The sequence below is a fragment of the Scyliorhinus canicula genome, chromosome 10, assembly GCF_902713615.1.
Source record: "Scyliorhinus canicula chromosome 10, sScyCan1.1, whole genome shotgun sequence".
Taxonomy (NCBI): Eukaryota; Metazoa; Chordata; class Chondrichthyes; order Carcharhiniformes; family Scyliorhinidae; genus Scyliorhinus; species Scyliorhinus canicula.
Window position 1 is genome coordinate 17,854,183 of NC_052155.1, and position 26,245 is coordinate 17,880,427.

At 49.3% G+C, this 26,245-nt stretch overlaps 1 protein-coding gene across 2 annotated transcripts; it reads right to left on the reverse strand.

Annotated features, from left to right (window-relative positions):
- Nucleotides 1-1,566: 1,566 nt before the first annotated feature.
- si:dkey-29h14.10 lies at nt 1,567-26,096 on the reverse strand. 2 transcript variants are annotated; one of them, XM_038808657.1, is made up of 7 exons: nt 25,976-26,096; nt 23,994-24,251; nt 17,493-17,549; nt 13,278-13,328; nt 6,308-6,469; nt 3,439-3,741; nt 1,567-1,693 (listed from the first exon to the last, which is right to left on the reverse strand). In XM_038808657.1, the coding sequence occupies exons 1-6, from the start codon at nt 25,998-26,000 to the stop codon at nt 3,461-3,463; spliced, it is 834 nt and encodes a 277-aa protein (XP_038664585.1). In that variant the 5' UTR covers nt 26,001-26,096; the 3' UTR covers nt 1,567-1,693; nt 3,439-3,460. The 2 variants fall into 2 exon arrangements, with proteins under 2 accessions (XP_038664585.1, XP_038664586.1); XM_038808658.1 differs by lacking the exon at nt 23,994-24,251 and having other exon boundaries at nt 25,976-26,070.
- Between the last annotated feature and the right edge of the window lie 149 nt (nt 26,097-26,245).

Genomic DNA, 26,245 nt, shown 5'->3' on the forward strand with positions numbered 1-26,245 from the left:
AACCACATTCCATAACATATGCAAGCCAAAACATTTTAGACTGTGTCAAAAAAACAGTTTATGATGAGATGACATAACGTCTTAATTGTTGCAGATAAGCAACAATTGGAAGTGGCGTTGCATCGTGAGGATGGACGGCTTGTTATCAAATCAAATGTGTTTTGAATTTAGCTTAAACCAATTAGGATTATATTGGGGTGTGATCGGATCGCTTAAAACAGATATGAAAGAGTATATCCATGGATGATTTGGCCACCATTTTAGAAAGAAAGAAAAGAAAGACAGAAGGACAGAAAGAAAGACAGAGACAGAGAGAAAGAGACAGGAAAGAGACAAAGAGAACAAGACAGAAAGAGAGAGAGAGAGAAAGTAAAGGAAGAGAATTAGAAAAGAGTTCTGTATTCCTATTTCATTTTCATACTTTGACTTCAGCCTTTGACTTTTAAAGTTGTGTGCAGGCTATTATCTCAGAAGATAATTCCTGTGATTCTTTGAAGAAAATCAAATTGTCTACAAACTACCTTTTAAATCATTTTCAAGTTGTAACCAATGAACTTCAAATAAAACAATTCTTATTTGCACCTGACAAGGTTTTAACTTGAATTTCTACTGAGTTTCATCAATGTCACAACAACAACCGGCAACTGTAAATTGAAAAAACTTCACAAAATCCAAAGATACAACACCTCCTCTGCTCTGAAGAGGACGGACAACTCAACTCCTCCATTCTATCCAGGTGACTGGAATCCCCCAGTCCAGAACCATTCCAGTAAACCTCTTCCATAAACATCTCGCCCTTCCACAGGGGATGCTAGAACGGCTGCTTGGACAAAGTGGCAAATGGATTCCATCAAAATAGGAAATTCCGGCTTTTGTATAATAGAGGAAAGTATTATTCTTTTCAATTTTAATTTTGAATTTCCCATTGCTGGGGAGTTGGAACTGATTTAATCTGATTTAACCTCCGACAGAGCCTTTAGCATTTCATTCTCTTCCCCCCCCCCCCCCCCCCCCCCGGCCCCTACCCAGGACATGGCACACAAATCACAGTTCCAGTGAGTTACTTGATCGAATGGTTAGAATACCACACTTGGATTAGGGGAATAATGTGCAAATTGACTTGCAAAGCTGACGATACAATCAAGGAAATGAGCAAACCTGTATCTTCAAAAAAATAATAGGAGCAGGAGTAGATCACAGGATCCCTTGAATCTGCTCCGCCATTTAATAAGATCACGGCTGATCCTTCATCTCAACTCTACATTCCTGCCCTAGCCCCATATCCCTTAGTTCAACTATATTAAATATATATTATATATAAATATTAAATTATACACTAAATTCTACCAATCCCAGCTTTAAATGACTGAACATCCACAGTCTTTTGGGATAAAGAATATTCTTATTTAACACCTTGAAACACAGCTTACAGCACAGAAACAGGCTGTTTGGCCCATCTGATCCATGCTGGTGTTTCTGCTCTGTTCACATTTGTGACCGTCGCAATATTGAACAGTTTTCAGAGTCCAAATTGTCAATTCCACCCCCCCTCCCCTCCCCTCCAACACCAAATTTGGTTGATATTTAATGATGGTTGAGCTCCATGCGCTGTTACCAGGTGACAAGTGCTGACACTCTCCGCCAATGCTGCTTTTGATGTATCACTTTCTTCAAGAGGTTACAGGATTTCTGGCTGAAAAGAAAAAAAATCTCTAAATTTCTGTGATAAATCACATTAATTCACACTGATAGATCGCTGTGATTTTATATAAATATATATATATTCACATTGGGGATACCCTCCATCGTTGTGTGGGGCACTATCACCGTGCTAAATGGGATAGATTTCAAACAGATCTAACAACTCCAGACTGGGTATCCATGAGGCGCTGTGGGCCGTCAGCAGCAGCAGCAGAATTGTACTCAACCACAATCTGCAATCTCATGGCCCAGCATATCCCCCATTCTACCATTACCACCAAGCCAGGGGATCGACCCTGGTTCAATGAAGAATGCAGGAGAGAATGTCAGGAGCAACACCAGGCATACTGAAAACTGAGGTGCCACCTGGTAAAGCGACAACACAGGACTACTTGTGTGCCAAACAGCATTAGCAGCAAGTGATAGGCAGAGCTAAGTGATTCCATAACAAACACATCTGGTCTAAACTCTGCCACATCCAGCCGCCAATGGTGTGGACAATTAAACAACTCACTGGAGGAGGAGGCTCCATAAATATCCCCATCCCCAATGATGGAGGGGCCCAGCATATGTGTGCAAAAGACAAGGCTGAGGCATTTGCAATAATCTTCAGCCTGAAGTGCCGAATCGATGATCAATCTCGGTCTCCTCCAGAGGAGGAGTCAATCTTCAGCCAATATGATTCACTCCACGTGATATCAAAAAATGGTTGAAGGGACTGGATATTGCAAAGGCTATGGGCCCTCACAATATTCCGGCAATAGTACTGAAGACTTGTGCTCCAGAACCTGCCGCACCTTCGCCAAGTTATTCCAGTACAGCTACAACACTGGCATCTACCCGGCAATGTGAAAAATTGCCCAGGTGTGTCCTGTACACAATAAACAGGACAAATGGGTGGCACAGTAGCACAGTGGTTAGCACTGTTTCTTCACAGCGCCAGGGTCCCAGGTTCGATTCCCGGCTTGGGCCACTGTTTGTGCGGAGTCTGCACGTTCTCCCCCTGTCTGCGTGGGTTTCCTCCGGGTGCTCCGATCCCCCCCCCCCACCCTCACACAATTCCCGACAGACGTGCTGTTAGGTGAATTGGACATTCTGAATTCTCCCTCTGTGTACCTGAACAGGTGCCGGAATGTGGCGACATGGGGATTTTCACAGCAACTTCATTACGGTGTTAATGTAAGCCTACTTGTGACAATAATAAAGATTATTAAATCCAACCCCTTTCACAAACATTCAATCCCACCACAGCCAACGAACAGTGGCAGCCGTGTGTACCATCTACAAGCTGTACTACAGTAACTCACCAAGGTTCCTTAGGCAGCACCTTCCAAACCCACGACCATCTAGAAGGACAAGAGCAGCAGATACCTGGGAACCCCACCACCTGGAGGCTCCCCTCCAAGTCACTCACCACTCCACTCCGACTTGGAAATATATCAGCGTTCCTTCACTGTCGGGTTAAAATCCTGGAACTCCCTAAGAGCATTGTTGGTGTACCTATCTCTGGGACTGCAGCGGTTCAAGAATGCAGCTCACCATCTGAAGGGCAAGTAAGGATAGGCAATAAATGCTGCCCTGGCCAGCGATGCCCATATCCCATAAATTAATTTTTTTAAAACAGCATATCAGCCTTTAAATGCCTTCAAGTACATTTTTTAATAGGGGTTGGGGTAGAACCACAGATCCCCGTAACATCTAGGCCATAGACATAAATTATATTTTACAAACACTTACCTGCAGCATTTGATTTGGTGCATTACTTTTGACTACCCTCTTTCATTTTTTTAAACTGTTCTGCATCTTGTTTCTCTTCGCATTCATTTTCTCCATATTCTTCTTCCAGCTCCTTTTCCTCATTATCATCTTCATCACTGGATTCTTCTACAACTGTGAATGCATTTCTGTTTCCAACAGTCATATTTTGTACTTTGGAACTGATGACTTTGATACCAGTTTCCGCTTGGAGGGCTTCTGTGCTGTTTGTGCTCATTTCTTTAGAACCGCTGCACAAGTGAGACTTTGCATCCAGATCTTCTCCTAAAACAGGGGATTGAACCAAGCTGAGTGATTAGATGTGTACTTTTACTGAATTACTTTTCCCGTTATTATCCTGTTTGTTAAAGCAGCTGAATGACATTTTGAAATGACTTCGTAATTTTGCAGGAACACATTCAGCAGCCCCAAACCAGAAGAAATGTACCCCCTTTAACCTACCCGGTTCAGCCGAGTAACGTCTAGCTGTCTTTTGTGCTGAGCCGTGCAATATTGTTCAAATTCTAGCCTCTTTGAATGTTGCCGACGGGGTTCTGACCCCATCAAATTGGTGTTGTGTAAATGAAACATCATAAGCAAAAGCCTCAGGCCAACTTGCTGCTACTAATTCATTTTATCTTATTCTCATTTGATTATGAATGACTGTCAGTCTAGATTGTTGGCTGAATTAAATGTTTCTGACTTTACTGTGATGTCAGTTTGAAAGGTGTTGTATGGTCCTTTTTTAGCTCTGAAATCCAACCATGGGCCAGCAATAGAAGCTCAAGGCAATTTAGTTGTACATCTTTCAATTTACCCCATTGTAGAGGCAATTGCTTCTCACAATTGCCATCTCTATACTGAAGAAACCAAACACAGACTAGGGACGCGACCCTCACGAACCGTAACTATTTGATGACGCTAGGAGCAACCCCGACTTGCCACGCTATGTCACATGGAATTTTCTTTGCGGAATCGGCTTTCTCCATGGCACACCCCGCTGCAAATGAGAGGGGTGGGACTAAATCTCTCAAACAGGTTTCACACCTCTGAGATCAGAGCACCATTTTTAAAGGGCGCCCGAATTTCAGATAGTTGCTGCAACCTCCCTGAGAATCCTGACGGGTCCCTCCCTCCCTATCCTAATCACTGGAAAGGGCCCTCCCCTCACAACCCCACTTTGGTCCTCCCACTTCTGCGTTTAGCACCCCCCCCACCCCGCCAGTACCACACCCTCATTTCACCCTCACCTGCCCACTCTCTTTCCCCCCCCCCCCCACTTTTTGCTGGGGGTTGCCCCTGCAACTTCTAAGAAACACTTGAGAACAAAGAGACAGGCTCATTTTTTTTTTAAACTGCGGTTAGGAAAACACCTTTTTTCCTGTAAAAATAAGCAGTCTGATTCTCCCCTTTGAAACTGCCTCAACTTGTCAATCAAGAAACTTTCAGCAGACAATGGAGTGTGAAAATGATTGTAAACAATCCAGTTCAAAGCTTTCAGCGTTCTAGCCATACACACAGACTTCTATACTTAAAAGGGCAATAAAATTGTGTGAGAACCACGTCAAAGCTTTCCACCATTTTAAAAGGATAATTTTACTTTCTTCTCAGACCTTTAAACTTGGCATTTTGACAAATGTTTGAAATTGTTTAGGGGTACAGATGAAAACACTTTCATTTTATTGTGAGTAAACTTTAATTTTTACATACTGACTGCTCAATTGGTTTAAAGGCTGGAGAGCTGCCAAACGAGCCCAATCCAGGGGATGACTCCCGCCCTGTGCCCGTCCAGCCCAGCACAAGCCCCCCCCCCAAACCTCTACCTCCCATGAAGTACCTCCCTTGGCACCATGACGGCATTTGTTTGGAGGGTACTTACCACCTTGCCACCCTCAGACTGCAAGCTGCCAGATCCTCGTTCCAAATACTTGCACCAATTCACGTCTGCCAGACTCTCGGCTGGGAAGGCCAGAGCATCCCAGCTGGATAGTGAATGGTGTGTCCTGCCCAACAATGAGAGGTAAAATAGTTCCAATGAGCTATTTGCAAGGTCCTGCCAGGTTGGGGCAGGAAACCTGGCTGGGGCATCGGGAATCCTGGTACGGCCGGCGGGGCGGGCATGGAGACTCTGGGGTCTGCTGCCCTGCACAAATCCCGATTCTGTCCTGACACAGGATTCTGCAGGCCATCGTGCAATACCGCAAACATGACCCCAACTTTCTGGTTGCTTGGCATTTCAACCTATTCTCATGCTCGCACCTCTGTCCACGGCCTGCTGCAACGTTCCAGTGAAGCCCAGAGCGAGCAGGAGGAACAGAACCTCCGTTTCCCATTAGGCTCTTTACAGCCTTCTAGAATTCAACAACTCCAGAACATGACCTCTGACCTCTAGTTTGAATTTTATTTTCCACCCAGCGACCATTTGCATTTTGTTTTCATGTTTTTGCCTTTCAGACAGAGTTGACTTTTATTCTGCTATTAATACCTACTCTGGACCTTACTTTGTCTCTTTACCATTACTACCGTTTCCCCCTTTGCCTTTTGTTTCATAACATCTTTGGTATTTAATCTCCCCCTTACCTCTAACACACCCCCGACCTTTTGTTCCACCAGACTTTTTCAAAGGCATAAAACCCATCACGTTTTGACCTCTTTTCAGCTCTGAAGAAGAACCATAATGGACCTGAAACGCTAACTCTGTTTCTCTCTCCACAGATGCTGTAGGACCTGCATTTTCTGTTTTTATTTCAGATTTTCAGCATCCGCTGTATTTTGCTTTAATCTGATTGTTTTAATCCCAGATGGAAGAGATAGAGAAAGCAACGTTCAGGCAAGCAGTGATTACACATACCATGTTCTGGGTTTGTACTGGATGTTGCCTCCACAAAGTTATCTGAATCAGAGAATGACATCGTCCTCATAATGGACACATTGTTGTTCGAACCAAAGGTGCAATTGTTTAGATTCGAGTTGCAGATACAAATCTTGCAGATTACTGGAGATTGCGAGTGTCCTTTGAGGGGAACAAAATTGAAACTTGAAAACTCAACTGAGCACCTCATATTTTACCACCGATCACGGGGGAGATTTCCAGCCCGCATCAGCCGTCAGCGAGAATGGCGACGCAGCAGGAAATCCCGGCAGAATCGGAAAACGTGATTCTTGCCGGCGAGGTTGTATTTTCCACGCCTCTTGCCGGTGACATAATGAGGTTCACGTCCAGAAAGGGTGGGAAACTCATTTAAATACATTGCAATATTCTTACGGAGCCCCCGTCACATGATCCCCCCCCTCCTCCCCCACTGAATAATCACTCAGGGGGTTGATTTTCTGTGCTGATCAGGGTGTCCGATCTCTGTCCGGCTCCACCAGCAACCACCCCCTCCCCCTCCACACAGTGATGGAGTATAACACCCCCCACTGCATTTCTTTTTCAGAGAGGCTGAAAACCTGGAATAAAACTCGGCTGTGCAGCTGGAGAGCTACAAGCCGAGTTTCAGTTAGCGCCTGACACTCTGAATAAATAAATAAAATAAAAAAAATAAAAAAAAATAAATAAAAAAATAAAATCGCTTATTGTCACGAGTAGACTTCAAATGAAGTTACTGTGAAAAGCCCCTAGTCGCCACATTCCGGCGCCTGTTCGGGGAGGCTGTTACGGGAATCGAACCGTGCTGCTGGCCTGCTTGGTCTGCTTTAAAAGCCAGCGATTAGCCCTGTGAGCTAAACAGCCCCAGGGAATATGGGGAATATCCGCCCAATGTCTCATTTTTGATGTGGTACCCAGAATAATTTTGGAGGAAAATACAAATTAAGGTGTGATTAGTGCAATAACTTCACATGACTTTGCACGCTTTTTGGTGTTTTTCTGTCCAAACTACTGCGGATGTTTAGGAGAATTTCCTCATCGAAATTCCGCTTCAATATTCTTTAACGGTAAAACCTTTTCTGGTGCCATTGGCAATTATGTTCCACTTTTCACTGGCAAAATACAGTCATCTCTCTGCTAAATGTAAGCTCTTGAGAGCACATATACCATGGCAGGTTTTTTTTACACAGAGGGTGGTGAGTGCCTGGAATGCGTTGCCAGGGGAGGTTGTGGAAGCAGATACATTAACGGCGTTGAAAAGGCGTTTTGACAAACACATGGATAGGATGGGTATAGAGGAATACAGCACAAGGAAGTGCTGAAGGTATTGGCCAAGGTTGGCATCATGACCAGTACAGCCTTGGAGAGCTGAAGGGCCTGTTCCTGTGCTGTATTGTTCTTTGTTCTGTCTGGATTCACCAGCAGGCTCGTGACCCAATCAGTTTTACATTTGGCTCTGTAAAAGTTCTATGATTTTTGCACGAAAAGTCTTTGTCCATCTCATGCTCCATTTCAATTTCTGTATTAGCAGTGTTGATATTTGCTTCTTCCACTAATCACCCTCCTGTTACACATCTGTTTCTCTCCCCAACTTCAATCTTCCTCCCACAATGAACCATTAATCGTGCAAACCCACTGAACAGCAAAAAAACTGCCGTCGACCACCCCGACCCATGACCCACCATTACCTTGGCAAGTTTAACTCCACCCCACCCCAACCAACTTGAGATTTTTAATTTTGTCAATAAGACTTTCCCCCAAAATCAGAAGGTTGTCTCATAGGCCCAGCACCCTCCTACTAACTAAATTGCTTTCAATTTCTCCGACAGCCACCCAACCCCTCCATCGCACTGCCACCCCTCCACCGCACTGCCACCCCTTCACCGCACTGCCACCCCTTCCCCGCACTGCCACCCCTCCGCCGCACTGCCACCCCTTCACCGCACTGCCACCCCTTCGCCGCACTGCCACCCCTTCGCCGCACTGCCACCCCTCCGCCGCACTGCCACCCCTTCACCGCACTGCCACCCCTTCGCCGCACTGCCACCCCTCCGCTGCACTGCCACCCCTTCGCCGCACTGCCACCCCTTCACCGCACTGCCACCCCTCCATCGCACTGCCACCCCTTCACCGCACTGCCACCCCTCCATCGCACTGCCACCCCTCCGCCGCACTGCCACCCCTCCGCCGCACTGCCACCCCTCCGCCGCACTGCCACCCCTTCGCCGCACTGCCACCCCTTCGCCGCACTGCCACCCCTTCGCCGCACTGCCACCCCTTCGCCGCACTGCCACCCCTTCGCCGCACTGCCACCCCTTCACCGCACTGCCACCCCTTCGCCGCACTGCCACCCCTTCGCCGCACTGCCACCCCTTCGCCGCACTGCCACCCCTTCGCCGCACTGCCACCCCTTCACCGCACTGCCACCCCTCCGCCGCACTGCCACCCCTCCGCCGCACTGCCACCCCTTCGCCGCACTGCCACCCCTCCACCGCACTGCCACCCCTTCACCGCACTGCCACCCCTTCACCGCACTGCCACCCCTTCACCGCACTGCCACCCCTTCACCGCACTGCCACCCCTTCGCCGCACTGCCACCCCTCCGCCGCACTGCCACCCCTCCGCCGCACTGCCACCCCTTCGCCGCACTGCCACCCCTCCACCGCACTGCCACCCCTTCACCGCACTGCCACCCCTTCACCGCACTGCCACCCCTTCACCGCACTGCCACCCCTTCGCCGCACTGCCACCCCTCCGCCGCACTGCCACCCCTTCACCGCACTGCCACCCCTTCACCGCACTGCCACCCCTTCACCGCACTGCCACCCCTTCACCGCACTGCCACCCCTTCACCGCACTGCCACCCCTTCACCGCACTGCCACCCCTTCACCGCACTGCCACCCCTTCGCCGCACTGCCACCCCTTCACCGCACTGCCACCCCTTCACCGCACTGCCACCCCTTCACCGCACTGCCACCCCTCCACCGCACTGCCACCCCTCCACCGTACTGCCACCCCTTCACCGCACTGCCACCCCTTCGCCGCACTGCCACCCCTTCGCCGCACTGCCACCCCTTCGCCGCACTGCCACCCCTCCGCCGCACTGCCACCCCTTCGCCGCACTGCCACCCCTCCGCCGCACTGCCACCCCTCCACCGCACTGCCACCCCTTCGCCGCACTGCCACCCCTCCGCCGCACTGCCACCCCTTCACCGCACTGCCACCCCTTCACCGCACTGCCACCCCTCCACCGCACTGCCACCCCTCCGCCGCACTGCCACCCCTTCTCCGCACTGCCACCCCTTCGCCGCACTGCCACCCCTTCACCGCACTGCCACCCCTTCATCGCACTGCCACCCCTCCGCCGCACTGCCACCCCTTCGCCGCACTGCCACCCCTTCGCCGCACTGCCACCCCTTCGCCGCACTGCCACCCCTCCACCGCACTGCCACCCCTTCATCGCACTGCCACCCCTTCGCCGCACTGCCACCCCTTCGCCGCACTGCCACCTCTTCACCGCACTGCCACCCCTTCACCGCACTGCCACCCCTTCGCCGCACTGCCACCCCTTCATCGCACTGCCACCCCTCCGCCGCACTGCCACCCCTTCACCGCACTGCCACCCCTTCGCCGCACTGCCACCCCTCCGCCGCACTGCCAGCCCTTCACCGCAATGCCACCCCTTCGCCGCACTGCCACCCCTCCGCCGCACTGCCAGCCCTTCACCGCACTGCCACCCCTCCTCCGCACTGCCACCCCTTCACCGCACTGCCACCCCTTCACCGCACTGCCACCCCTCCACCGCACTGCCACCCCTCCGCCGCACTGCCACCCCTTCACCGCACTGCCACCCCTTCACCGCACTGCCACCCGTTCACCGCACTGCCACCCCTTCACCGCACTGCCACCCCTTCACCGCACTGCCACCCCTCCGCCGCACTGCCACCCCTTCGCCGCACTGCCACCCCTTCGCCGCACTGCCACCCCTTCGCCGCACTGCCACCCCTTCGCCGCACTGCCACCCCTCCACCGCACTGCCACCCCTCCACCGCACTGCCACCCCTTCACCGCACTGCCACCCCTTCACCGCACTGCCACCCCTTCACCGCACTGCCACCCCTTCGCCGCACTGCCACCCCTTCGCCGCACTGCCACCCCTCCGCCGCACTGCCACCCCTTCACCGCACTGCCACCCCTTCGCCGCACTGCCACCCCTCCGCTGCACTGCCACCCCTTCGCCGCACTGCCACCCCTTCACCGCACTGCCACCCCTCCATCGCACTGCCACCCCTTCACCGCACTGCCACCCCTCCATCGCACTGCCACCCCTTCACCGCACTGCCACCCCTCCATCGCACTGCCACCCCTTCACCGCACTGCCACCCCTTCGCCGCACTGCCACCCCTCCGCCGCACTGCCACCCCTTCACCGCACTGCCACCCCTCCACCGTACTGCCACCCCTTCACCGCACTGCCACCCCTTCGCCGCACTGCCACCCCTTCGCCGCACTGCCACCCCTTCGCCGCACTGCCACCCCTTCGCCGCACTGCCACCCCTTCGCCGCACTGCCACCCCTTCGCCGCACTGCCACCCCTCCGCCGCACTGCCACCCCTTCGCCGCACTGCCACCCCTCCGCCGCACTGCCACCCCTCCACCGCACTGCCACCCCTTCGCCGCACTGCCACCCCTCCGCCGCACTGCCACCCCTTCACCGCACTGCCACCCCTTCACCGCACTGCCACCCCTCCGCCGCACTGCCACCCCTTCGCCGCACTGCCACCCCTTCGCCGCACTGCCACCCCTTCGCCGCACTGCCACCCCTCCACCGCACTGCCACCCCTTCATCGCACTGCCACCCCTTCGCCGCACTGCCACCCCTTCGCCGCACTGCCACCTCTTCACCGCACTGCCACCCCTTCACCGCACTGCCACCCCTTCGCCGCACTGCCACCCCTTCACCGCACTGCCACCCCTTCGCCGCACTGCCCCCCCTCCGCCGCACTGCCAGCCCTTCACCGCAATGCCACCCCTTCGCCGCACTGCCACCCCTCCGCCGCACTGCCAGCCCTTCACCGCACTGCCACCCCTCCTCCGCACTGCCACCCCTTCACCGCACTGCCACCCCTTCACCGCACTGCCACCCCTCCACCGCACTGCCACCCCTCCGCCGCACTGCCACCCCTTCACCGCACTGCCACCCCTTCACCGCACTGCCACCCGTTCACCGCACTGCCACCCCTTCACCGCACTGCCACCCCTTCACCGCACTGCCACCCCTTCGCCGCACTGCCACCCCTTCGCCGCACTGCCACCCCTCCACCGCACTGCCACCCCTCCACCGCACTGCCACCCCTTCACCGCACTGCCACCCCTTCACCGCACTGCCACCCCTTCACCGCACTGCCACCCCTTCGCCGCACTGCCACCCCTTCGCCGCACTGCCACCCCTTCGCCGCACTGCCACCCCTCCGCCGCACTGCCACCCCTTCGCCGCACTGCCACCCCTTCACCGCACTGCCACCCCTTCACCGCACTGCCACCCCTTCGCCGCACTGCCACCCCTTCTCCGCACTGCCACCCCTTCACCGCACTGCCACCCCTCCACCGCACTGCCACCCCTCCACCGCACTGCCACCCCTCCACCGCACTGCCACCCCTTCACCGCACTGCCACCCCTTCACCGCACTGCCACCCCTTCACCGCACTGCCACCCCTTCACCGCACTGCCACCCCTTCACCGCACTGCCACCCCTTCACCGCACTGCCACCCCTTCACCGCACTGCCCCCCCTTCACCGCACTGCCACCCCTTCACCGCACTGCCACCCCTTCACCGCACTGCCACCCCTTCACCGCACTGCCACCCCTCCACCGCACTGCCACCCCTCCATCGCACTGCCACCCCTCCATCGCACTGCCACCCCTTCACCACACTGCCACCCCTTCACCGCACTGCCACCCCTTCACCGCACTGCCACCCCTTCACCGCACTGCCACCCCTTCACCGCACTGCCACCCCTTCACCGCACTGCCACCCCTTCACCGCACTGCCACCCCTCCATCCCATCCCTCCTCCCTGCCTCAGCACTGCCGTCACACTCCCCCATCCCCCCCCCCCCCCCCCTCACCCCATCCCTCCTCCCTGCCTCAGCATTGCTCTTCGGCCCCTCCCTCCTTCACTCCCTCTCTCCCCCATCTTCACTCCTTTACCCCAGAAAGCCAGGTGGATATTTTAAATCACCAATGGGATTTGTCTACTCAGGTCTTTCTCACAGGTTCCGATTTTAACATTCTACCCTGAGCAGGTGGAAAGAACTCCGATCAGTAATCTGCAGGTCCTTCTGCCAAGTCTGCTTGTGGATTTTAATTCACTTCCTTTCTCTTTATTTTCAACACTGAAATGTGGTAAAGTGTGATATCTGAAGGTTAAGGGGCTTAAATCAGATTTTTCATATCTAGTCAAGCTGCTCTCCAGTGATAACGTGATGGCTGAAATGTTACATTCCGCTGTTACTCTGAATTATTCCATTACTACTTCAATGCTCCCCTGTGGTACAGTAATCGAAACAGGTTCCAGAGATCGTGGGCTGGATTCTCTGCCGGCGGGATGCTCCGTTTTGCTGGCAACCCGGGGATTTCCCAACGGTGTGGGGCTGCCCCACAATGCAAAACCCCACTGACTAGCCGGCGTAACTGAGCATCCCGCCGGTGGGGTGAAACAGAAATGTGGCGCAGCGGGGCAGAGAATCCAGCCCCAGATTACTCAGTTTTGATTCCCTGGTGTTTTGCACTAATGTGACATCTGGACTGTTAGATCTGGACTGTAACACCTGGACTGCGACATCTGGACTGCGACATCTGGACTGTAACATCTGGACTGTAACATCTGGACTGTGATATCTATGGAGCAATGACTACTTTCAAAATATTTAAATAAATTAAGAACTTACTTTGAGACGACAATGCTTCTACAGAACTTTGCAGCTTTGAAATAGGGCTTTCTGTAGAAATGAAATATGACAAATTAGAAACTGCCCCTTTATGTATTCTCTGTTCTTTCAGCAAGTATTTGTGATATCGCTGTCGTAGTTCTAGTTTTACTCTGTGCTGACCTTTTCTAAGCCCTTCCACCTCTGCTTCTCCTGCCTGCTTTAAAATCCTTCTCACAACCCATTGTTAGAGATCCCGGTTCTGTCATCCTTCCTTATCTCTCCCATCAAGGCTCAATGTCCAGGTCCCTAACTGATTCCATTTGGGAAGTGCCTTGAGACATTGTTACGTTTAATTCACTGTATACACGCAAATCATTGGTGTGTAATGAAGTGTACCAGAATACATATTCATTGCATCTGTCAATATATTAATGTTGCTGAAATTAAGATTTTCATCTTTCTCAGCAGGCCAAATACAATAATGCAAAATTTCACACAATCACAATTTATACTACTGGAGGAAAGGGTAGATTGATTGGCTAGTCAACTCTGTGGCTGAGACGCTGTCATGAAGAAAGCAAAAAGGAATTACAGGCTCCCCAAGCTCGTGAGTCATCTTAAAAAAAGGCATAAGACTTCTTTGCGGAGAATTAATCGTCAGCAGGGGTGGGGGGGGGGGGGGGGGGGGGGTAGCATAGAGTAGGGGGTTAAATAGGCGGGCCTTGGAGGGACGGATGTCGGCGGTTGCACTATGACTATTGTTCTTTGTACTCTATTTTTATACTGTGTTTGTTTGTAATGCCACAAATGCCTCATTAAAATTGTTTTAAAAAAGGCACAAGGCTTGAACATGTACCTTTTGTTTGCAGAGTCACTGCATATGAATGTATTTTGCTTCTAGCAAGCATAAATGAGCCATGTTAGAAGCTCAACTGATTATCTTAAATTAGTTGTTAGTATAGCACAATATAAATCAAAAGAACTCAACCATTGGGGAAATTTGAATACAAAAATGGGGCTGCCAAGAAGAAAAAGACATTGCGGTCAGCTGGGGCTCTCGCTTATATCAGAGTCAGACGTATGTGGGTTCAAGAGTCCCTCCAGGGGCTTGAGCATCCAGGCTGACATGGCAAGTGCAATACTGAGAGAATGGTCACTGACAGAGATTCTGTTTCAGATGAGACGTTAAACTGAGGCCCTGTCCTGCCCGAGTTGGTAGATGTAAAAAAGTCCATGACACTATTTAACGAAGAGCAGCAGAGCACTAACTGGTGTCCTCACCGATACTTATCCCTCAACTAACATTCAAAAACAGATTATCTGATCACTATCAGAGTGCTGTTCATAGGACTCTGCTTGGCACAAACTGGCTGGTGCATTTCCTACATTAGAACAGTGACCATACTCTTTAGTGTTTTGAGGTCTCCACTGGTCATGAGAGGCATCATATAAATGCAGATCTTTTTAAAGAGTCATCTGATTTCAGCATGTTCAAAAATGCAAATCTATCATGAAGTACTGGCAACAATTCAAAAATAAATTTATTTCTTGATTCATTAACTATACTTTAATCAATTTAAATCCTTATTGATAACTAAATACATAGATCATTGGGTAGTGTTTTATATATTTATTTTAAATGTTTTCAACAGAATTGCAAAAAAAATTCTTCAATTCAATTTTGTAGTAACAATGTAATGGTGGTCTTAATTGTATATCCATACTTTCTGCAGTGAACAGCCTTTTGCTAACCCAACCCTTTAAAATGCAGTTCAGTATTGTTAATAGCATCCAAACCGAAACTGAAACCAAGACACAGAGGGGGCGATTCTCCAATATGGAGCCCAAGTGTTTGCGCCATTGTGAACGCCGCCGTGTTTCACGATGGTGCAAACCAGGCCCAGGTACGACCGATTCTGGCCCCCATAGGGGGCCAGCATGGCGCTGGAGCGGTTCATGCCGCTCCAGCCTCCTTTCACGGCACCAAATGGGCGCCACGCCAACCCGCGCGTGTGCAGTTGGGCCACGCCAACCTACAAATGCGCAGGGGACCTCTTTAGCGCGTTGGCCCCGACTCAACATGGCGTTGGTGTTCAGGGGCCGGCCGCGCCAGAAAGTAGGCCCGGTGGGCCCCGATCGCGGGTCAGACCCCCCCCCCGACCGTTCGCGCATAATTCCCGCCAGCGGCGACCAGGGGTGAATGGCGGGACTCTGCCATATCGGCACGGCCACTCGGCCCATCCGGGCTGGAGATTCGGCGGCCCCGCCGATTCCAGCGGCCCGTGGCTGGCGCCGCACCTCGGAGAATCGCACGCCGGCGTCAGTGTTGTGGCACAGTTACGGCGTTTCTCCGGCCCAGCACGGGGCTCGGAGAATCGCCCCCAGAGACTTTCTTTATTAAAAGAGTTTTTTTTTTAAACTTGTTCAGTCTCTCCGTTCTCCTCCCATTCAACCCAGTGTCCCAGCTATCCCTTATTTATACTCTTGGCGTACAGTTCTCTGTCTGAAGGTAGGTCCTTGCCAATCATTCATTGAACCACAGAAAAGTGCCATAATTTTGTGTTATAGGTAGGGCAAGACGGGAGGCCCCCAATTGAACCTTGTGCTGTTGGCACTAATCTGATTCATGTGCTGCTAGCTGTCTCATCAATTGAGCTAACCAGACCCTCTATCCCCTATTTATATATGTTCAAAGACATCACCTGTTTCTCCAAACCTGAACAATGTCAAGATTTTTAATGCAATTAATGCGACATTAGCAACTATAATTGTATAGAAAGTTGTGAAACTAAACTTTTATTTTTACAATACCTTCTGTGCAAAAGGAACCGACAGATTGATAGAAAGGACAATTATTTAAAATGCATTTGATTCCGTTTTAAGAAATTGAGCATGATGATTGAGGTTATGGAAGCATAACTGGGCAGCAGGGTAGCATGGTGGTTAGCATAAATGCTTCACAGCTCCAGGGTCCCAGGTTCGATTCCCGGCTGGGTCACTGTCTGTGTGGAGTCTGCACGTCCTCCCCCTGTGTGCGTGTGTTTCCTCCGGGTGCTCCGGTTTCCTCCCACAGTCCAAAGATGTGCGGGTTAGGTGGATTGGCCATGCTAAATTGCCCGTAGTGTCCTAATAAAAGTAAGGTTAAGGGGGGGGGTTGTTGGGTTATGGGTGTAGGGTGGATATGTGGGTTTGAGTAGGGTGATCATGGCTCGGCACAACATTGAGGGCCGAAGGGCCTGTTCTGTGCTGTACTGTTCTATTCTATAACTAACATGGGTGTAAGATTTTGGTAGCTCTATTAACGTTTAGAATCTGTAATATCTATAGATTTTATTCTGTAACTGCAGTTTACAATTAAATGGTTTACTTTTGACTTTCTGGTGGACAATTAAGGCAAGGCAGTCGGGGGGGGGGGGCAGGAAAGAAGCTGTTTGGAAAGAAACAAAGTGGTTCTTTGAGGGAGGACCTTCGAGTCTTGAGCTGCAGCTGTTTTAAAGATCACGATACAATTGGACATTTTTACCATGTTGTTTGAAGAAATAGCTAACAGCAACCTGAATTTAAGATGACACTGTAGGCGGGATTTTCCAGCCACGCACACCAGCAGGATTTTCCCACCAATGACAACGCCCCACCACGGATTCCCAGGCGGCATGAGGTGCAAAAAACAGGAAACCCCATTGTCAGCAGCGGGATGGGAATATCCCACCGCCGGCACAAAACATCTGGGTTGGGGAAGGTGGAAAATCCTACTCTATGTTTATCAAGCCGTGCATTGCTTTCATTGATCTTTATTCTCTGATATTATTATTCGGAAATGGTCTTCACTGATGGCTTTAGTGTGGGGCTTGGGATAGGTCTGACCTCTAAACAAGATGGCAGAACTGAACCTGGGTATCTGCTCCTGGGGACAAGTTCAATTCTTGACTCCTGAGGTCATGTAAGGGGAGTAACTCTGATGGGAAAATGATGGGGAAAAGGATGAGGGCAAGCACTTCTGTTCTTTCTGGACCTGTAAAATAACTTATCTCTTCCCCAAAGCTGTCCTTGCCTCCATTCTGCTGTCAGATTTCCCAATTGGTTATTATAAACCTGTGAGCTGATATTTTGTGTTTATATTTTATCCTTGGTATTGGTTGAAATATTTGGTCTCCCCATAGGGCTTTACTGCAAACTATTTAGCCTGATTAAGGACAATTCTGATAGTACCTTGAGACATCAATAAGTACTTACTGGAAGGAGCTGGCCCCAGTGATGAAGGGGCTGGTGGAGTGTGGCCAGTAGAATTAACTGTTAAGAACCAAAAGAGAAAGGTTAATCAAACTCAGTATCAACGTTTCACTATAATTAAAAGTACAAGTGCAGGAATCGCGGGGTTAATGATGGACACTCGCAGGCTGTCAAGCTGCAGCCGCGCTTAAATACACCCCCCCCCCCACACCCCACACATATTGATCGGGGCCAAAAGGATGGGGAAGGTTATGCTGCAGCGCCCATACAGCTGGTGGGTTGGCTGGGATCAGAGGGCACCCATGGGGGTGCCCCGGGCAAGTAACCTATATAACCTAGGGCACTAGGTTTAATGCAGGCTGTCAGTGGCATGCACAGCTGCATGGCTGCCTTGCCGGTTGCGGTAATGGTATTGCGTACCCGTCAACCCTGACCACACAGCCCACCTCCTGGCCATCCCCCAGCCTTGGCAGAAGCCCCCCACCCCCCCCCCCCCCCCCCCCCCCCCCCCCCCCCGGCCAGCGGTACGGCTGTCATCAAAGTATGGTAGTGCTGGACACCGTCCGTACGCCCTCTCTCTCTCTCAGCAGCCACCACAGCAGGTTCACGATTAGTGAGAGCACACGTGGACCGCGCCGTTGGAAACTCGGCCCATCATAGGCACAGAATCACAGATGGGCCCACCAATTATATGCGAACGGTGTTTGAACTAAACGTGCCATGCGTCGGACTGATGCCATTTTTGAGGAGGTGGAACATTGATTTGGCGTCAAGCCGGTGCCTGCTGCGATTTCGGCATCGGGAGCTAATCGCCCAATCGCACACCCCGATTTTGCCGTCGGTCAACGGAGAATCCCACACATGGGCCGGGATTCTTCCCTACCCAGCGGGGCAGGGGGTCCCGGCGTAGCGGAGTGGCGCCAACCATTCTCCGCACCTTTAGGGGCTAGGCCCGCGCCGGAGTGGTTGGCGCCAAAACCAGCGGCAACGGCCTTTGACGCCCGCCACCCGGCGTCGGGGCTGGCCGAAAGACCTTCGCCGGTTCGCGTTTGCGCCGGTGCGTCAGCAGCCGCTGACGTCACCACCAGCGCATGCACGGTAGGGGGTTCTCTTCCCATGCTGGAAGCCGTGGCGGCGGCGGAAGGAAAAGAGTGCCCGCACGGCACTGGCCCGCCCGCCGAATGGTGGGGCCCGATCGCGGGCCAGACCCCCGGGGTTCGATTGCCCCGCCAATCCCGCTGCCAGCAGAGGTGGTTGAAACCACGTCGGCGGGATTGGCCTCTCAGCAGCGGGACTTCGGCCCACCATGGGCCGGAGAATCGCCGCGGAGGGCACGCCGATCGGCGGGGCATAATTCCCGCCCCCGCCAATTCCCAGGTGGCGGAGAATTCCGGCCACAGTGGGGGCGGGATTTACGCCGGCCCCGGGCGATTCTCCGAACCTGCGGGGGGTCAGAGAATTTCGCCCATGGTCTTTTGAGCCAGGATTCCATTCTGGAATCTTCCCATCCAGTTGTAACATCAACTGGGATCGAAACAGTTTATACATTGAAATCTCATATCAATTACCAACTTGCATTTATATAGCTGTTTTAAGGATGTAAAAGTGCCCAGAGTGCTTTATAGCAGCATTAGCAACATTTGGCTCTCAATCACATTCTGAGGGGCATGGACAGGGTAGATAGGGAGCAGCTGTTCCCCTTAGTTGAAAGGTCAGTTACGAGGAGACACAAGCTCAAGGTGAGGGGCAGGAGGTTTAGGGAGGATTTGAGGAAAAACATTTTTACCCAGGAGGGTGGTGACGCTCTCGAATGCACTGCCTGGGAGGGTGGTAGAGACGAGTTGCCTCACATCCTTTAAAAAGTACCTGGATGAGCACTTAGCACATAACATTCAAATCTATGGGCCGAATGCTGGCAAATGGGGTTAGGTAGGCAGGTCAGGTGTCTTTCATGCATTGGTGCAGACTCGATGGGCCGAAGGGCCTCTTCTGCACTGTATCATTCTGTGATTCTGTGCTTATGCCAAGCTGTCATGCCAAGCACACAACATTGAATTGTATTATTTGCTACATTGGGCCACAATTTTCTGTCACAGGATATCTAACTGCATCTGCCATCAGTTAAATTTGCTCTTTCATGTCTTGGTTTGTAAATTCTTTTGGGTGACGAGTTACTGAAAGTGGGAGCTGAGAAACCAGAGATCTGGGATGTGAGTGAAGAGATCAAGCAATAGTTTAATGACTGGACTCGTCAGATTGATTGAGGCACTGTAGAATTAACAGGGCAAGAGCCAGGAAGGAAGTGTAAATTAGAATGGGTGAATTCAGTATTAAAGCATTAGACGGAAGATTGGATTAGGAGAGAGAAGAAGAGGCAGGACGGGAAAGTGGAAGGATTGACATTTTCAAACTTTACATTTTTAAATCTCCAACAACAATTAAAACCTGAAAGATTGACAATTGTAGTAACTAATTTCATTGCCAGAGAGGTTGACCAGCAGTAATTGACACCTATTATGCCATCAAAAGGGTACTTTGACTGAAATGGATGGCTTAACTTTATGTGGTAAGGTTACGCAAATGCAGCAACATCACACTGCTCAATCTGATTCAATGTTGTGGCAGACACTGATATGTGGGCACTGTACGATGGCACAAATCGGACAATTTTGACTATTTGAGTTTAAATGTTCCCTCGCCTGAAGTTGTACCATTTGCACATAAATAACAATTTATGTCATTAGCTTCGCCATTACTGATAAATTATGCCTCATTTTATTATACTACACAGAATGACTGCCACTCATCATATAACACAGAGCAAATAGGTACTAAATGGCTTCATGAAGATCAATCAGGACATTTAGTTGCCAATGAATTTTGGCAGCTCTGTTGATCTATCATTAGTCTCTGAGGCCTGAGACCTACTCAACAAGCCCCAGCTTTTAACTGGCAAGTGTTATTGGCTGTAATCATCTTGGGTGCTGGAAGTACAGGCTCTTAAATAAGCTTGTGCTTGCTTGCGTTTTTTACCCAGCGAGTGCTTAGGATGCCTGAGAGTGTGATGGAGCAGATTCAATCATAGCGCTCAAATGAGGATTGGATCATTATGAGAAAAGGAAAGATTTTCAGGAATATGGGAAAAAGGTCGGAGAACGACACTTGCTGTTGCAGAGAACTGGCATTGTCCATGATGGCCCGAATGTACTTCCTCTGTGCTGCAATCATTATATTTTATTTATATTCATTTCTCATCAAAGGTTCTTACGTTATCTCAAAAGATTGTGAGGTAAAATGACATTAGCTAATAATAATAATCACTTATTGTCACAAGTAGGCTTCAATTAAGTTACTGTGAGATGCCCCGAGTCGCCACATTACGGCACCTGTTCAGAGAGGCCGGTACGGGAATTGAACCCGCGCTGCTGGCATTGTTCTGCATTACAAGCCAGCTGTTTAGCCCACTGTAATAATAGTTGATTACAGAACATCAAATTCACATCACAGTGAAATTGCAGTTGATCGTAGATCAGTGACTACATTCACCATTTTACAGAGAATACATAAAAACAAATTAAGGGGCTTTGAACATTTCTTGTCGCTAATAATATAATAATCTCTATTGTCACAAGTAGGCTTAGATTAACACTGCAATGACGTTACTGTGAAAATCCCCTAGTCGCCACATTCCGGCAAATGTTTGGGTACACAGAGGGAGAATTCAGAATGTCCAATTCACCTAACAGCACATCCTCCTGTGGGATGAAACCGGAGCACCCGGAGGAAACCCACACAGATACAGGGAAAATGTGCAGACTCCGCACAGATAGTGACTTAAGCCGGGAATTGAACCTGGGACCCTGGCACTGTGAAGCAAGTGCTCAGAATTCCACAGGCTCACCACTCTCTGGGTGAAGAAATTCCTCCTTACCTCTGTCCCAAATGGTTTACGCCATATCCTCAGACTGTGACCCCTGGTTCTGATTGCCTCACTATCAAGAACATCCTTCTTGCATCCATCCTGTGCAGTCCTGTTAGAATTTTATAGGTTTCTGAGATTCCCCCTCATTCTTCTAAACTCCAGCGAATATAATCATGACAACTTCAATCTCTCCTCATACATCAGTTTAGAGCAAGAACATCCTTCCTCAGGTAAGCAGACCAAAACTGCACACAATATTCCAGGTGTGACCTCATAAAGGCCCTGTATAATTGCAGCAAGACATCCCTGCTCCTGTACTCGAATCCTCTTGCTATCATGGCCGGTACAGGCTTGGAGGGCCGAAGGGCCTATTCCTGTGCTGTATTGTTCTTTGTTCTATACCATTTGCCTTCTTTACCGCCTGCTGCACCTGCATGCTTACCTTCAGTGACTGATGTACGAGGACACCCAGGTCTCGTTGCATATTCCCCTCTCTCAATCTATAGCCATTCAGATAATAATCTACTTCCTGTTTTTGTTACCGCATGTGGATAACCTCACATTTATCCACATTATCCTGCATCTGCCATTCATTCGCCACTCATTCAACTGAAGCATCTTTGCATCCTCTTCACAGCTCACCCCCCCATCCAACTTTGTGTCATCTGCAAATTTGGAGATATTACATTTAGTTCCCTCATCTAAATCATTAATATACATTGGTAATAGCTGGGGTCCTTGCACTGATCCCTGTAATACTCCACTAGTCACTGCCTGCCACTTAGAAAAATACCCCTTATTCCTACACTTTGTTTCCTGTCTGCCAACCAATTTTCTACATTTCTAATACACCAACCTCAATCTCACTGCACTTTAATTTTACACGCTAATCTCTTTGTGAGGCCTTGTTGAAAGCCTTCTGAAAGTACAAAGAAACCACATCCACTGGCTCCCTCTCATCAACTCTACTCATTACATCCTCGAAGTATTCCAGTAGCTTTGTCAAGTATGATTTCCCTTTCATAAAACCTGCTGACTCTGTCTGATCCTGCCACTGTTTTCCAAGTTTTCTGTTATTAAATCTTCTATAATGAACTCCGGTATTTTCTCCATTACTGATGTCAGGCTGGCTGGTCTATAATTCCCTGTTGTCTCTCTACCTCCCTATTTAAATATTGGGGTTACATTAGCTACCCTCCAATCTGTAGGAATAGTTCCGAGTCGATAGAACCTTGGAAGATGTCCATCAATGCATCCAATATTTCCAGGGCCACTCCCTTAAGTACCCTGAGATGTAGATTATCAGGCCATGGAGATTTATCGGCCTTCAATCCCATCATTTTCACCAACACCATTTCCTTACTAATACTGATTTCCTTCAGTTCCTCCCTCTTACTAAACCCTGTGTTCCCCAACATTTCTGGTACTTAATAATAATAATCTTTATTACTGTCACAGGTAGGCTTACATTAACACTGCAATGATTTGTGTCCTCCTTTCTGAAGACGAGGTATGTATTTAATTAGTCAGCCATTTCTTTGTTCCCCATTATAAATTCCCCTGTTTCTGACTGCAAAGGACCTACATTTGTCTTCATCAATCTTTTTCGCTTCACATACCTACAGAAGCTTTTATTTCAGTTTTTATGTTCCCCGCAAGCACACTCGTACTCTATTTCCACCTTCTTAATCAATCCCTTTGTCCTCCTTTGCTGATTTCTAGACTGTTCCCAATCCTCAGGTCTGCTGTTTTTTCTGGCCAATTTATATGCCTCTTCCTTGACTCTAATACTATACCTAATTTCCCCTGCAAGCGATGTTTTGGCCACCTTTTCCATTTTGCTTTTGTGCCAGACAGGAAAGAACAATTGTTGCAGTTCACCCATGCACTCTTTGAATGTTTGCCATCGCCTATCATCCCATTAAGTAATGCTCCCAGTACATCATAGCTAACTCGCCCCTCATATCATCGTAGTTTCCTTTATTTAGATTCAAGACCCTAGTCTCAGAATCAACTATATCACTCTCCATCTTGATGAAGATGTTCTTTATGTACCCTTTCTTTAATGAGATTCCCACAATTAATTTTTGGTATTCCAGAGATTACCTGAAGGAAATAAGGAGGGGAATATAATAGAAAATCAAGGAAATAATGTTAATCATGTGAAAGGCTTGAATCAATCTACAGCTGGAGTAACATGTATAATTGTGGTCATCACATTAAAGAACATTTTGAATAAAAGCAGGTAAAAATAATTCTAGAAATACATTGTAGCTGAGCCAGCAATAATAAAGAGGACAGGTTAATGTTTAGGATGTGTAACATTTATCAAAATGCACAAGTCAAAGGGTAAAAGCAAAGCGAAGAGAGCTAATGGGGGAAAATAACAAATACCAAATCATAACTTAGAAAGGTGGAGGAACAGAGTCTGAATAAAAGACTCTGTTAGCAAGCAATGTGCCAGAAAGGTAGCAAGCACAAAGTTTAATAAAAATACTGAAAGTATTCAGTAGGCCTGGCAGCATCTGTGGAGAAAGAAAGTTAACATTTCATTGGTTAATGTCTGCCAGAACAATATTTACCTTGCTTTCCAATTATCTGTTCGCTCAGATGTGGGTCACACATTTCAAGTGCCTGAAAGAAGATGCCACAGGCCTTCTTCCCTTTCCGAAGGACGGCAGAAAGTAGCTCTGCTGCCTTTGAAAGCAGTTCAGACTTGGAGCTGATGACATTAAGTTCATGTTGGCTGAGAATCCGGGTACTATACAGGAAATATGTGATCTGCTCAACCAATGGAAGCGACATTGACGTACTGAGCGTGTAGTAATGTCTGCGCAAATCTATCCATCACAAACAGAAAGTACAGATATGATCTTAAAAAGATTCTTGCAACTAATGAGCTGCAATCTTTTAAAACATTAACATTTCATAATCTTCATCGTCACAAGTAGGCGTACATTAACACTGCACTGAAGTTATGTGAAAAGGACCGAGTCGCCACATTCTGATACCTGCTCGGGTACACTAAGGGAGAATTCAGAATGCCCAGAACAGCACGTCTTTCTGGATTTGTGGAAGGAAACTGGAGCACCCGGAGGAATAATTTTAAGGTGATTGGAGGAAGGTATAGGGGAGATGTCAGAGGTAGGTTCTTTACACAGAGAGTGGTGGGTGTGTGGAATGCACTGCCAGCAGAGGTGGTTGAGTCAGTCATTAGGGGCATTTAAGCGACTCTTCGACAGGCACATGGACAGCAGTAAATTGAAGGGGTGTAGGTTAGGTTGATCTTAGATTAGGATAAATGGTCGGCTGAATGAACAACATCGTGGGCTGAAGGGCCTGTACTGTGCTGTACTGTTCTATGTTCTAAACCCACGCAGACACGGAGAACGTGCAGACTCTGTACAGTGACCCGGGAATCAAACCCGGGTGCCTGGCGCTGTGAAGCAACAGTGCTAACCACTGTGCTACCCTATCCCACATTTCTGTGCCTTCTTCATTTACTGTCTTATTTACTGCACGATTTACATTCATACAAAAAATGTAACATAGAAAAGTGTAGTCTTTCTCATCGTCAGAATCCTAGGATCAACAACAACAACTTGCTGCTATTTAATGGTGCCTTTAACATAGAAAAACGCCCCAAGGTGCTCTCGGGAAGGTCGTCAGCCAAAAATTGACCTGGGTGGAACCCAAGGTGCTCTCGGGAAGGTCGTCAGCCAAAAATTGACCTGGGTGGAAAGAAGGAAATATTAGAGAGGGCGAACTGGCTAAATCCTTGTGGTGGGTTTTAGAGGTGGGTTTTAAAGAGGGTCGAAGGTTGAGTTGTGAATAGTGGAGAGGTTTAGAGAGGGTATACTTGGCTAGCTGTAGGAGTAGCTGAAGGGAGTGGCAGGTGCGCAAGGCCAGATTTGGAAGAGGCAGAGTTGTCAGAGGGATCTATGATCCTGGATAACATTACAGAGTTGGGGGGAGGAGGCCATGAAGGGATTAGAACATGAGGATGAAAATGATTTTTTTAAACTGAGGTGTTGGAAGGCAGGGAGCTAATGTATCCGGGGATCCATTGAAATAATAAGTAAATAGCCAGATGGGATACATCAGACATAGTAAATGAGTGGAAAATATCCAGCAACATTATATCACTTTTATATTTTCATTTGGAGTAAAGTATCCATTTTAATAGCTTTTGATAGCTGCAGCAGTGTGAATGTGCTGCGCTCTATCAGACTAAGAGACACCGACTTGCTGAAGTATTTGACTCCATAGAGAATCACAGGGTGCAATCAGATAACTAGTTAGAAAGACCATGGGGACACCAGATAATTATCGCATTCTCCTCTAAACCTAAAAATAAAATGAAAAGACAAACTCCAGGTAAGTATCTTAAAGGGTCCACAATTTGTCACAATCAATATTGGTTTTATGAAAACTTCTGGAGCATTTAATGTGTTCCTTTCACTTTCCCTTTGGCAAGATTTCCAAAAGATCCCAAACTGTTGTTAACTGTTATTTTTACTGATCTGGCTGAAAAGGTACTTAGTAACAGAATGAGAACTCTTACCGGATTGTGCCCATCCACACGACATTACTTCCCAGCCCAGATATCTATCCGGAAGTTTAGATGTCTTGCAGCTTCCCACTGCAGCTGATTGTATTGAGGCAGTGAAGTTGGTAAGCCTTTTGAAAGTCCAGCCCCTCCTTATCCCTCCCACGTGAAACGTCACAGGGAAATCTCCAAGGATATCTGGGCCCTGAACACCAAGTGCAAAAAGTGACTGAATGCCATCTCCTTGTTTGGACAGCCCTGTTTGCATTCCTTGCTTTGCAGCAG